Genomic DNA, 12,253 nt, shown 5'->3' with positions numbered 1-12,253 from the left:
TCCAGGTAAGCCTTTTTAAAATTAAAACAAATTATAAGAACAAAGCATCGAATAATACAGATACAGCCATCAGTAGCATTTGAGCAGGATCCACAATGCCATCTTAAAGGATGGGATCTTACCACAGTGAGTTTTGTTTATGTAATTCACTCATTTATGCTTTCCCTTTCATACCTCATGTGTTCTTTTTTCTCCCACACTAAAAAGATACCTGCCCAGAGATGTATCATTTGATGTACATATATTATATATAATATGTAAATATATAATATAAAATTTGATATGTATAATGAAATATCTTTAGGCAGCCTGCCTTCCCACCAGAAGGGTGGAAGAGGAAGATTAGGGGCCAGAATGATCTCCTCTTTGTTTAGTAATTTAGGGCAGTGTGATGCTTCCAAAGCTCTGTACAAAGGCTAGCTTTCATTGTGCTTGAGAGTTTCCACGTCTCTTCCTTCTCTTTGCTTAGTGCAGGTTTCTGCTTTATATCAGTTTGACTGCCTGAGACTGATTCCGACAACCCAAACTGAATGCCTGAGCTCCTCCTTGTCGAAGTAGCTCCTTGGTCCCTTCTCTTCATCTGTGTAATATTTCATTTCAGGGTTTCTGCACATCACAGAGACCATCTAAAGTAATCTCATTTGCAGTTGGGAACAAATTGCTTCTTATGGATGAGTTGTCTTAACAACTGTATTTAGGTGAATTATTTCAACAGTTTTTGACAGCAATGACTCTAAACAAATTCCACTAGAGGTGACAGTACAATACATAGGCATAGCCTCGAGGGCTTGGGGTTTAGAAGTTCATGTTCTTACATGGTGATTCTTGGCAAATAAGGCATTAATCCTATCAGGTGTTACCCATTCATATTAGAGCAAACCATTACCTGCTAACTACAGCTTTAATTTTCGTTCATTAACCCAACAATTCTGAAAATAATTCAGTTTTTCCAATCATTTTAACAAGAATATTAAACATCAGAAAACTGGTAATGAAATAGATAATAGTATTTTTATGTGAAGTGCACAATGAAAAATTCTTGAGTTAAACATTATAACTGCGTATTTTCTCCAGAAGTCTAAATCCTGATACTCTCAATTACATTTAAATAAACACGCGTGCGTGCGCGCGCGCGCACACACACACACAGGTTATTCATCTTTCAACATATCATCCAACAACACAAATCCAATAAAGTTTATTGGATTAATAACAAAAATCCCCCAGTCCTCAGTATCAGGTGAAAAAAATTGAAGGCAAAATGAGAAGGTGATATAGGAAGGCAGACTGCGAAACAAATTCAGTAGAGAAGCAACGACTGACACAGTGGTAACAGCCTTTTTATTTTAGTTAAATAGCGTTGATTTTTCAATTTAAGCTCCTTTTGTTTCTGGAGTTGCAGAGACTGTTTCTCACAATCCTCTGAAGTACAATTTAAAGGAGAACTTAGATTTTCAAACATGTTGTGCTAGGACCATGAATGGTGGTAAGCTCTCCTGGGGTGATAGAGAGGGAGCCAATGATTCCGAATTCCTTGGACACATTTGTCACCAATTTGAGGCAAATATGGAGCAAGCCCATTCCCCGCTCCACCCCAAAACACAGACACACACACACAGACAGACACAGACACACACACAGCACCTCCTAGCTGTACCTAATGTAACCAAAACATGAATTTACACTCCCACTGGCAATCAACTGTCCCCATGAATTTAAACTCCCACTGGGAACCAACTGCCCCGCTCCAGTCTGCCGGGATTGGGGGTCTCCTGGGCACAGAACTTTGTGAAGTCAGGAGATTCCCAGAGGACGCTGGACAGTTAGTCACCCGTGTGTTGGTGCAGCAGCAAGAATGGTGATGCGAGGTCTGGCTGAATTGAAAGCCATGCATCCTTCAGGCCTTCTTGTCTCAGATTCCTGCAGAGAGCACAGCCAAGAGCATAATTTGGGCCACATGACTGGCTTATATTGCTTGAACAATTGAACTGCTGTGAATTGACGGCACAGTCTTGAGGAATGTAATGTAAAGAACTCACATGTGTATCTCTAGCCCACGACACTTGCAGGTCCCACAGCCTACAGATCATGCCTGCTTGGTTATGCACAGGCATCACAAGCTCATCGAGTGTACGTGGGCTTAACCACCCCCAAACCAAATTCCGGGTCCCCGTTTGAGTGAATGCCTCAGCTTTCACTCAGGTTCCCAAACAAGAATCTGCAATTCATGCTTTTTTTTTTTCCTTGAGATGGAGTCTCGCTCTGTCGCCCAGGCTGGAGTGCAGTGGCACGATCTCGGCTTACTGCAAGCTCCACCTCCTGGTTTCACGCCATTCTCCTGCCTCAGCCTGAGTAGCTGGGACTATAGGCACCCGCCACCATGCCCAGATAATTTTTTGTATTTTTTAGTAGAGACAGGGTTTCACTGTGTTAGCCAGGATGGTCTCGATCTCTTGACTTAGTGATCCACTTGCCTCGGCCTCCCCAAGTGCTGGGATTACAGGCGTGAGCCACTGTGCCCAGCCTGCAATTCATTCTTGATTCCTCCTACTCTGTGAGCAGATTCAGCGTATTACCAGTTCCTACTCCATTCTGCATTAAAACTCCAAATCTCATTATCCGCCCCCAACACTGCCACCCTCCTTACAGTGCTTACTGCCTCTCGTGGCCTAACTGGACTCCTGACTTCGGTGGACATTAGACGCAGCCTCTTCTTCCGCATCCTTGTCGTTAGACATGCAGCTTCATCTTACTTTTCTTCTCCCAACGCGTACCTCTTGATTTTCAAAATTTGGCTCTGGTATGCCTCTAGGAGATCTTCTTTGGATACCCTACCCTAGTCTGGCTACACCCCCGTTTAAGTATAAACTCTTCAAGTACTTTGTTCCCCTAGTAACATATACACTCCTTGGAAGCAAAGAAAAAGTGTTGTTTCTGATTTCTAATACGGAGCAACTTTGCCCAGAGTAGACCCAATGCAGCACTGATTTAGGGCTGACTGGGAAAGGAGGGCATAGCAGAAGGAAGCTGATAAAGAGACTAAGGCTTCAGTGCAGCCTTCCAGGTCCTGTTATCTTAGCATGTTCTCTAAATAGCAGCTAATCAATCTGAAACTTTCGGTAAGTAAATGGATAAAACTATACTCCTTTAGAAAGGAAGAATGTCTGAAATAGATGGCCATTCTAAATGCACTTAAGCAATAACTAGAAGTGAAAATTATCTCAACCATAAGGAGAACAAAGGTTTTTTTCCCACATTTTAAAGAAACTAAATCTAAATGGGTTCCTGTGATGCAACTACAGAAACTGAAGTCTCACAAACAGATCTCTCTCCAGACTCATGAAGTTTCTGAATGTTGTTTCTTCATGGACTTGGGAAGGCAGAGTTAAGAGAAAGGCTCTTGTGTTTTGCTATCCCAGTGTGTCACTCTGCTGTCATCAACACAATATCACCATGTTTAGGCTGTGAAACTTCCTGCTATACAGGAATCTTTTCTTAAGGTCTGACACATAATAAAGGATGATAGATATCAAAGAGGATTTGGACAACAGCCCAAAGGAAAACGTTACTTCAGAATTAAAGATGCAACAAAAACTATGACTCTCTTTATCGTACTCTGAAATACTTCTCTAAAATATTTGTTGGCCTTTTCACCAGGTTAAAAAAAGTAGAAGAACTTCATAGTGGATTCTTGCATCAATTAGCAAAGAAGACGGTCACAAATCCATGTAACAAGCAAACTAAGTGACACTCAGAAGCTGGAAAACTGGTCATCAACTCTGAGTACATTTTACACACAGCTGTCATGTTATCATTAGGAGGCAAATGATGGAGAAATGATACAAGCACAGAGCCACCTTGCTTGACAGCACATCTAAGAATAGAGGAAGCCGGTTTCCATTTGTCTTTGCAGCTGGACCAGAAACACAGCATGGGCCTCACTTTATAGAATATGACCTCCTGCTTGTGAGATCATATTGACAAATTTAATTGTGAATTTTTAAATCATCTTATTTTCTCTTTCAGGAGGAAAAACATAAAATGCAATTGAGGCCAGGTACAGTGGCTCACCCCTGTAATCTCAGCAGTTTGGGAGGCCGAAGCGGGTGGATCACCTGAGGTCAGGAGTTCAAGACCAGCCTGGCCAACATGGTGAAATCCTGTCTCTATTAAAAATACAGAAATTAGCTGGATGTGGTGTCATGTGCCTGGAATCGCAGCTACTCAGGAGGCTGAGGCAAGATAATTGCTTGAACCTGGGAGACAGGTTGCAGTGAGCCAAGATCGTGCCACTGCTATCCAGCCTGGGCGACAAAGTGAGACTCCATCTCAAAAAAAAAAAAAAATGCAGTTAATATATTAGAAGACAAACAATAAATTGCTTATCTTATCCTTAACACAGTCCATTCTCCTCTTCAAGTTCTTCAATACTATCATTGACAAAAAAAAAAAAAAAAAAAAAAACTTTGAAAGTATGTACTGCACACTTAAAATAAGAAGGACATTATGCCAAATGCCAAGAGGGTTAACAGAGTGTGGTCCCTGTCATTTGGAAAGAGCATGACACAAACTTTATTACAGGTTTCTAAAGCCTGAGACAGTTGGTTCAGAAAATATGCTTTAAAATACAAAGTATGTAACAGAAAAGATGTTAACTGAGATCTAAAAGCTGAAGACAATTTGTAATAAAGACAGCAATAATAGAAATTATTAGTCATAGAGTAGGAACACTTTGGTAAAAATACTGTATCTGTCACTAATCAAATAGCTAGATATTAAAGACAAGATATTGACTTGTTAGAAAAAAATATTTTTGGTTTGCTGTTAAGAGTTTTTTTTTTTTTTTTTTGAAACAGAGTCTCGCTGTTGCCCAGGCTGGAGTGCGGTGGCGCAATCTCGGCTCACTGCAGGCTCCACCCCCCGGGGTTCATGCCATTCTCCTGCCTCAGCCTCCCAAGTAGCTGGGACTACAGGCGCCTGCCACCTCACCTGGCTAATTTTTTGTATTTTTCATAGAGATGGGGTTTCACTGTGTTTGCCATGATGGTCTCGATCTCCTGACCTCGTGATCCGCCCGCCTCGGCCTCCCAAAGTGGTTAAGAGTATTCTTAACAAAAATCACCAACAGATGGGGAATAGTCTTTGGAAAATTGTAGGTTCTAAGTAAATGTTTATAGTGTTGGCACTTTATTAGTGACACCACTTTGGGTAGAACTGAAAACAGCACTGTCTTCTCACAAACACGGCTGTAGGGATGGAAGAGTAGAGGCGATATTAAACATTTAATCATCAGTATGGCAGAGAGACCCTCCGTTGGAGAGTCCGTTGGATGGATGCTGGCCCTTGGTGGAAGAAACAGGCATCTGGACCCCCTGCTGCATCAGTCCTTACTGTCTAGTTGCTAGATCCTGGGGAGAAGACTCGTCTGATAAACTACGAGGTAAGCTGAAGAAGTTACCTGTGAAGGCTGGGCCAGTGGGTACCTGCAGGACCCATCCTGACCAAGCCTGGCCCTGGGCACTGGCTTCAAAGGGAGAACACACCTGTATTTGAAGCCAGTTTCCACCCACAAACTGTTTATCCTGAGCATGACAATTCCTCTGATTTACAAGAGATTTTGATGAGTACTTTAAAAAAAAAAAAAAAAAGAAAATCAATGTTAATCCCTGATTCCTGGAACATCTCAGAGACTTAAGCCCCATACCAGGTGTGTCTTGCAGAGAGAAAAATAAAATGACTACCGATGTATTTATTTCTTACTGTGAAAGAGTTATTCCTATACCTTTTGTACATTTTGATACCATGATTTGGGTTTTATGGACCTAGATGTGAAATGTGCCCTGTTAAACACATGTGGAGGGAAGGTGGGAATTCATCTTTCCAATTCTCAACCAAGTGGTTTTACCTGTTTGCCCATCTTGCTTACATATCTCATTTGAATTGGATCTTACTAAGACTACTTTTGAATTTGGGGAGTGCTTTGGAAACCAGAGAGGGGCTTGGGGAGGAAGAAGGAATTGGAGCTTCCTGAGGTCTGGAAGGGGAGAGGGATGTTTACTAAACCCAGGGGAGTGACAGGGAAAAAGCAAACATACATGCATTGAAAAGTCTTGTTTATTTGAAAAGATTAACTGTAGTTTTCTACAAGAAATGATCATCTGGAGTTGCCCATGTAATTAAGAAAATTTGAATTATATACTAGATGGGCCTGTTAATAATTTATTGTCTCTGAGTTTCAAATCCAACCTACGTTGCTACTTTATCATAATGGAGCCAATCATCATAAATATTTATTTTCAAATGGCATGATGTTAAGCTTAGACAATAAATGGCAGTAGAGGGACATGTGGGAGAGTCAGCTTCCCTTCCTGGTCTTCATGTGCTCCTTTGTCTGGGATCCAGTAGCATAGAACACCTCTTCACTGGCTGCTTCTCTCAAGTCCCTCTTGGCTGGCTTCTCACCACCTGAGCACCCTTGCAGACAGGTTGCAGTGACTTCTGAGGCTGCAACCTGAAGTTATGTGTAACTATTGCTAAGCAAGCATTTTATGAGAAATAGATGAAAATTCTGTATAGTGTGAAACATAGATATATATTTTCTTAATGTTAACTATTATTCTTTAAAAGACATTATAAGGTAACAGTAAATATGAGGAAATATGAGGAAAAAAAGAGAAAAATCATCACCCACACCTCAGCAGCAAAATCAATGAGAATATACTTTGTATTCTCAAAGGTCCTTGTCTGAAACTAACCAAAACTGCAGCAAAATTAGATAATTTTATTTATTAGTGGGAAAATATTCTCCTTTTGCTACTTACAAAAACATTTTATGCATTGAATAAGATAATGGTTAGGAATATTTAATTTTTTTTTTTAACAACTTTTCAATTGGATCCAAAGACCCACTTTCAGAATTGAGGCAAGTGTAGCACTGAATACTCACTCCACAGCAAAAAAAGCACAGTGGGTGGACAGTGTATTAAAAGTATTAAAGTTTCTGGAAGTGCCTTAAGCTTGTAAACCGATGAGGAAACATCAAACCAAGAACATCTCAGTGTGAATTAATGTTTGTGCAGCTTGGGCCACAGCCTGCTTTCTTCCCCTTCTCTCCAATCTGGGTGAGTATGGCCAGGAAAACTAGATTATCTCTACCTGCAGATTCCAGCCAGGGTATGCTTCTAATCAGGAGGGTCAGGCCACCATCCTTTCTCATCCTCACAAGCTTCATAGGCAGAGGGTAAATTGCAGTTGAGTTTGGCCAACAGGCCATGTTGGCTTTCAAGTTCCACCTATGTAGGAGATATAGGAGGCTCAACTCCAGAATAGAAGGTCAAAATGCTGCAGTTCCTGTCACTTGTGCACCAGATGGCATATAAGGTGAATGTTCTATGCCACCAGGAGCAAACCAAGACAATCAAGCTCTCACCTCAGACCCGTGGTTTACTCATGAAACAAGAATGTCAGTCCAGCAGAAGCTGAGAGTGTCTCTGCCCCACGTCTGGAGCAGTGGCTCAGAGATTTCTCCCAAGAGGAGAGACAGAGGGCAGGACATTCAAATCCAAGGTTGCTCTCAAAAATAAATGGAAATTGCGGGGATAAGCAATTTCGAGGAGCCTGGTGGTTTCATGAGAGCTGCAGGCTAATCCATGGAATGGCTAGTCTAAGATAATAAGGGAAAGAGAAGAAGATCTCACTGGGGGGATAGAACAAACCTCAAAGCCTGGCCTCAAAAATATCTCCTGCAAAAGAGTGTGGACAGAATCATAAGAATATGGAGCCCAGAGCAAGGTCAAAAATAATGAAGCAATCAGGTGGAAATTTATTAGTGATTCAGCCTCCAGCCTCCAGAATTGTGAGAAAATTAATTTTTGCTGTTTAAAGCCATACAATTTGTGGTCCTTTGTTTCACTGGGCCTAGATAACTGAAGCATGCCCCTAGCAGAGTCTCAAAATATATAAAACAGAACCTGACAAAATTGCGAGCCAAATAGCAATTAAACAATAATGATTGTTCTACTCATTTTCATAGAGGAAGAGAACAATCTAGCCAAAATGACCATGAGACTAGACAACCAAAATAATACTATAAACCAACTGGCATTAACAGACATCTACAGAACATTCAACCCAACAACAGCAGAATATTCTTTTCAAGGGCGTATGAAGCATTCTCCAGAATAGAGCATATGCCATGCCACAGAACTACTTTCAGTTTATTTAAAATGAGTGAAGTTATACAAATAAATTATCTGAGCTCAATGCAAGAAAATTAGAATTTGAGAAATAATAGAGTACGTGGAAGTTAAAAAAAGTTTCTAAAAACCCAAAAGAGTTAAAGAAATCACTAGGGAAATTTAAAAATAATATGAATGAAAATGGAGATAAAATACATCAAAATGTATGAAATGCAACTAAAGAATTGCATAGATGGAAATTTAGAGTAGTAAATAACTATATTTAAAAAGAAAAAATTTTACATAAATAGCCTCATCTTCCACCTTACTATGCTGGAAAAAGTACAAGCTAAACTTAAGGTAAGCAGGATAACAAATATTCTAGTGAGAATAATCAAGCATAGAATAGAAAAAATACGGAACGTAAGCAAATTCAAAAAAATTTTTAAACCTTCTACAAAATTAAGAATCTTTTGCTAGACTGATCAAGAAATAAAGTCTCAAATTACCAAAATGAGGGGAAACAAGGTAGAGATTACTATGGACCTTACAGATATTTAAGAAAAAGATTGTAAGAGAATTTTATAAGCATCTGGGTGTCAACAAACTGGATGACTACAAAAACACAAATTACCTTAGACCACAGGCACATACGATTACACCCAGCTAATTTTTAATTTTGTTGTTGTTGTTGTTGTTGTTTTTGAGACGGAGTCTCGCTCTGTTGCCCTGGCTGGAGTGCAGTGGCGCAATCTCGGCTCACTGCAAGCTCCGCCTCCCAGGTTCACGCCATTCTCCTGCCTCAGCCTCTCCGAGTAGCTGGGACTACAGGCGCCCGCCACCACGCCCGGCTAATTTTTTGTATTTTTAGTAGAGACGGGGTTTCACCATGGTCTCGATCTCCTGACCTCGTGATCCACCCGCCTCGGCCTCCCAAAGTGCTGGGATTACAAGCATGAGCCACCGCGCCCAGCCATTGTTGTTGTTTTGTAGAGAAAGAGTCTCGGTATGTTGCGCAGGCTGTGATTTGTCTGTTCTTTAGAGTTTCACAGAATCTGGGTTTTGCTGATCCCATCATAATGCAGTTTGACATGCCTGTTTTCTGTATATTCTATACATTTATACTTAGAGGTAGAAGCATATTCACAATCATATTCAAGTTGAGTTTTATTTTCAAGAATACTTCGTAAGTTTTCTGAGCATAAACTCACTCATCTGTAAAAGAGGCCTAATGATAGAACCTACTTCACAGAGTCATTGAGAGGATTAAGCCCAACAATCCGGGAGGAGGCGGAGGGCGCAAAGCGAGCGGGTGGATCCGTAAAGAACTCAGCCAACCCGCAGAGGGAGGGGAGGGGCTGAGCTGTGAGGAGAGCGGGGCCCAAGAACCATGTCTATGCGGGAGTCCTTTAACCCGGAAAGTTACGAATTGGACAAAAGCTTCCAGCTAACCAGATTCACTGAACTGAAGGGCACAGGCTGCAGAGTGCCCCAAGATGTCCTGCAAAAATTGCTGGAATCTTTACAGGAGAACCACTTCCAAGAAGATGAGCAGTTTCTGGGAGCCGTTACGCCAAGGCTGGGCATTGGAATGGATACTTGCGTCATTCCTTTGAGGCACGGTGGGCTTTCTTTGGTTCAAACCACAGATTACATTTACCCGATCGTAGACGACCCTTACATGATGGGCAGGATAGCATGTGCCAATGTCCTCAGTTACCTCTATGCAATGGGGGTCACGGAATGTGACAATATGCTGATGCTCCTTGGAGTCAGTAATAAAATGACCGACAGGGAAAGGGATAAAGTGATGCCTCTGATTATCCAAGGTTTTAAGGACGCAGCTGAGGAAGCAGGAACATCTGTAACGGGCGGCCAAACAGTACTAAACCCCTGGATTGTCCTGGGAGGAGTCGCTACCACTGTCTGCCAGCCCAGTGAATTTATCATGCCAGACAATGCAGTGCCAGGGGACGTGCTGGTGTTGACAAAACCCCTGGGGACACAGATGGCAGTGGCTGTGCACCAGTGGCTGGATATTCCTGAGAAATGGAATAAGATTAAACTAGTGGTCACCCAAGAAGATGTAGAGCTGGCCTACCAGAAGGTGATGATGAACATGGCGAGGCTCAACAGGACAGCTGCAGGACTCATGCACACGTTCAATGCCCACGCCGCCACTGACATCACGGGCTTCAGGATTTTGGGCCATGCGCAGAACCTGGCCAAGCAGCAGAGGAACGAGGTGTCGTTTGTAATTCACAACCTCCCGGTGCTGGCCAAGATGACTGCGGTGAGCAAGGCCTGCGGAAACATGTTCGGCCTCATGCACAGGACCTGCCCGGAGACTTCAGCCGGCCTTCTGATCTGTTTACCACGTGAGCAAGCAGCTCGGTTCTGTGCAGAGATAAAGTCCCCCAAATATGGTGAAGGCCACCAAGCATGGATTATTGGGATTGTAGAGAAGGGCAACCGCACAGCGAGAATCATAGACAAACCCCGGATCATCGAGGTCGCACCACAAGTGGCCACTCAAAACGTGAATCCCACACCCGGGGCCACCTCCTAATCTAGACAGAAATAGCTGTTTGGTTTTGTTTTTAAATAGATCTATTTCCCTTATCACTTCAATTAAAGACTATAAACAACAAAAATCTCATTGTGTCTACACATCGGGGTGACCTTAGGTCGGTTTGTAAGTGGATACAATTAATAAAATAAAATCCATTGCCTTCTTTTCCTGTTACATTAACTGAAGATGCACCTAATCTTGAGGCGGCTTCTGAGTTGAGAATTAGATTGTTATCCAATACTGTTGATTCATTTTGAATCTTTAGACACTTAGCTCTTGCCGCATATGTTCTTTTTAAAGGTGCTCTCACATAGCACAGACATTACCAGTAGTCGTGTCAAATAGCAGTTGGTGTCTTCATTTTATGTATATTTATCATAGAAGTCTGATGTTTTTTTTAAGCGTCTTGAATGGTTTTCTGGAGAGACAGCATTGGTAAGTGGCACATGACGGTATCCCAGTCCTAAGAGGGTTGCATGATTCCTTTGAGTGTTTGATTTGAAAAGCTTAGTCTTGTCTCTCAAGAGCATCTCGGACCCAGAACATTCTCCAGTAGTGCATTCAGTTTAACACAGCAAGTGCTCCACTGCATGGAAAACACTCTGAAGACAAAAAAGAAATCTTATTTCTTTTTTTGTAGCCTTCCTGATATTTACAGTAATACCATTAACTGTTTTATCGATAGCAAAAAAGGATACTTTTTGCAATGTAATTAGATGTTCTATAGTGCTACAAGGAATTGCCTTCCGAATGGAGGTTCGTGTATAATACTCATTTACAATTCAATATATAATTACGCAAATAATTTTTAAATATAATCAATAATAAAGACTGTTCTGTGGATGGTAGTGTTTAATACATTTTATATTTTGTATAGTGATTTCAGGCCTTTTGTTAAAATCAGCAGCTATTTAGCCTAATTCTTAGCATTATTTTGTCCTTTGCGCCAGTACTTTTTTGTGCACGCTTTTTGTGATCTGTGTTAAAAACCTGCATTGCCAACATTGCAGCTCGAACTTAAACTTGTTATTCAAATAAATATTTAATTTTTTAAATTGCTCTTGTATAATCAGATGCCCCTTTTAGTATTATTTTAGAAGCGTTGGGAGGGTTTTGCCTAAAGTGCAATTTATCGGGAAAAACTAGATTTTAGTTTTATAAAACTTTTAAGTCTTTCATGGGACCTATATTTTCTTGAATTAAATTTTGTAGTTCTAGAATAAATAGGCAATCTAAAAAGGTGTTCTCTGTGTTTCGTAAAGTGGAGGCTTCCTTATATTTTAACCTACTAAGCAATGAGGAGGGATTCCTGTCATTAAGCAAAAGGGCACTGGATCCTCAAGTGCCCATCTTCATGAGAGAAAAAGCAGCACATCCTGCACTTTTGTGGTGCTTCCTGCTCTGGTGCTCACAGGCACCAAAGCCACACATGTAAACTGACTTCTTGCCAAAGGAAGTGACCCCTGGGAAGATCAAGCTCCTGGAAGAGGCTTGAACTCGGACG

At 41.3% G+C, this 12,253-nt stretch overlaps 1 protein-coding gene across 2 annotated transcripts; it reads left to right on the top strand.

Annotated features, from left to right (window-relative positions):
- The first annotated feature begins 9,472 nt into the window (after positions 1–9,472).
- Positions 9,473–11,804, top strand: LOC129487958 (selenide, water dikinase 1-like). Of its 2 annotated transcripts, XM_055289508.2 has the most exons (2): positions 9,473–10,317; positions 10,525–11,804. In XM_055289508.2, exons 1-2 carry the CDS (start codon positions 9,568–9,570, stop codon positions 10,744–10,746), a joined length of 972 nt encoding a protein of 323 aa, XP_055145483.1. In that variant the 5' UTR covers positions 9,473–9,567; the 3' UTR covers positions 10,747–11,804. The 2 variants fall into 2 exon arrangements, with proteins under 2 accessions (XP_055145483.1, XP_055145481.1); XM_055289506.2 differs by having other exon boundaries at positions 9,473–11,804.
- Positions 11,805–12,253: the final 449 nt, after the last annotated feature.

This window comes from Symphalangus syndactylus, chromosome 8, assembly GCF_028878055.3.
Source record: "Symphalangus syndactylus isolate Jambi chromosome 8, NHGRI_mSymSyn1-v2.1_pri, whole genome shotgun sequence".
NCBI classification, from domain to species: Eukaryota; Metazoa; Chordata; class Mammalia; order Primates; family Hylobatidae; genus Symphalangus; species Symphalangus syndactylus.
This window is presented reverse-complemented; position numbering and strand designations above follow the sequence as displayed.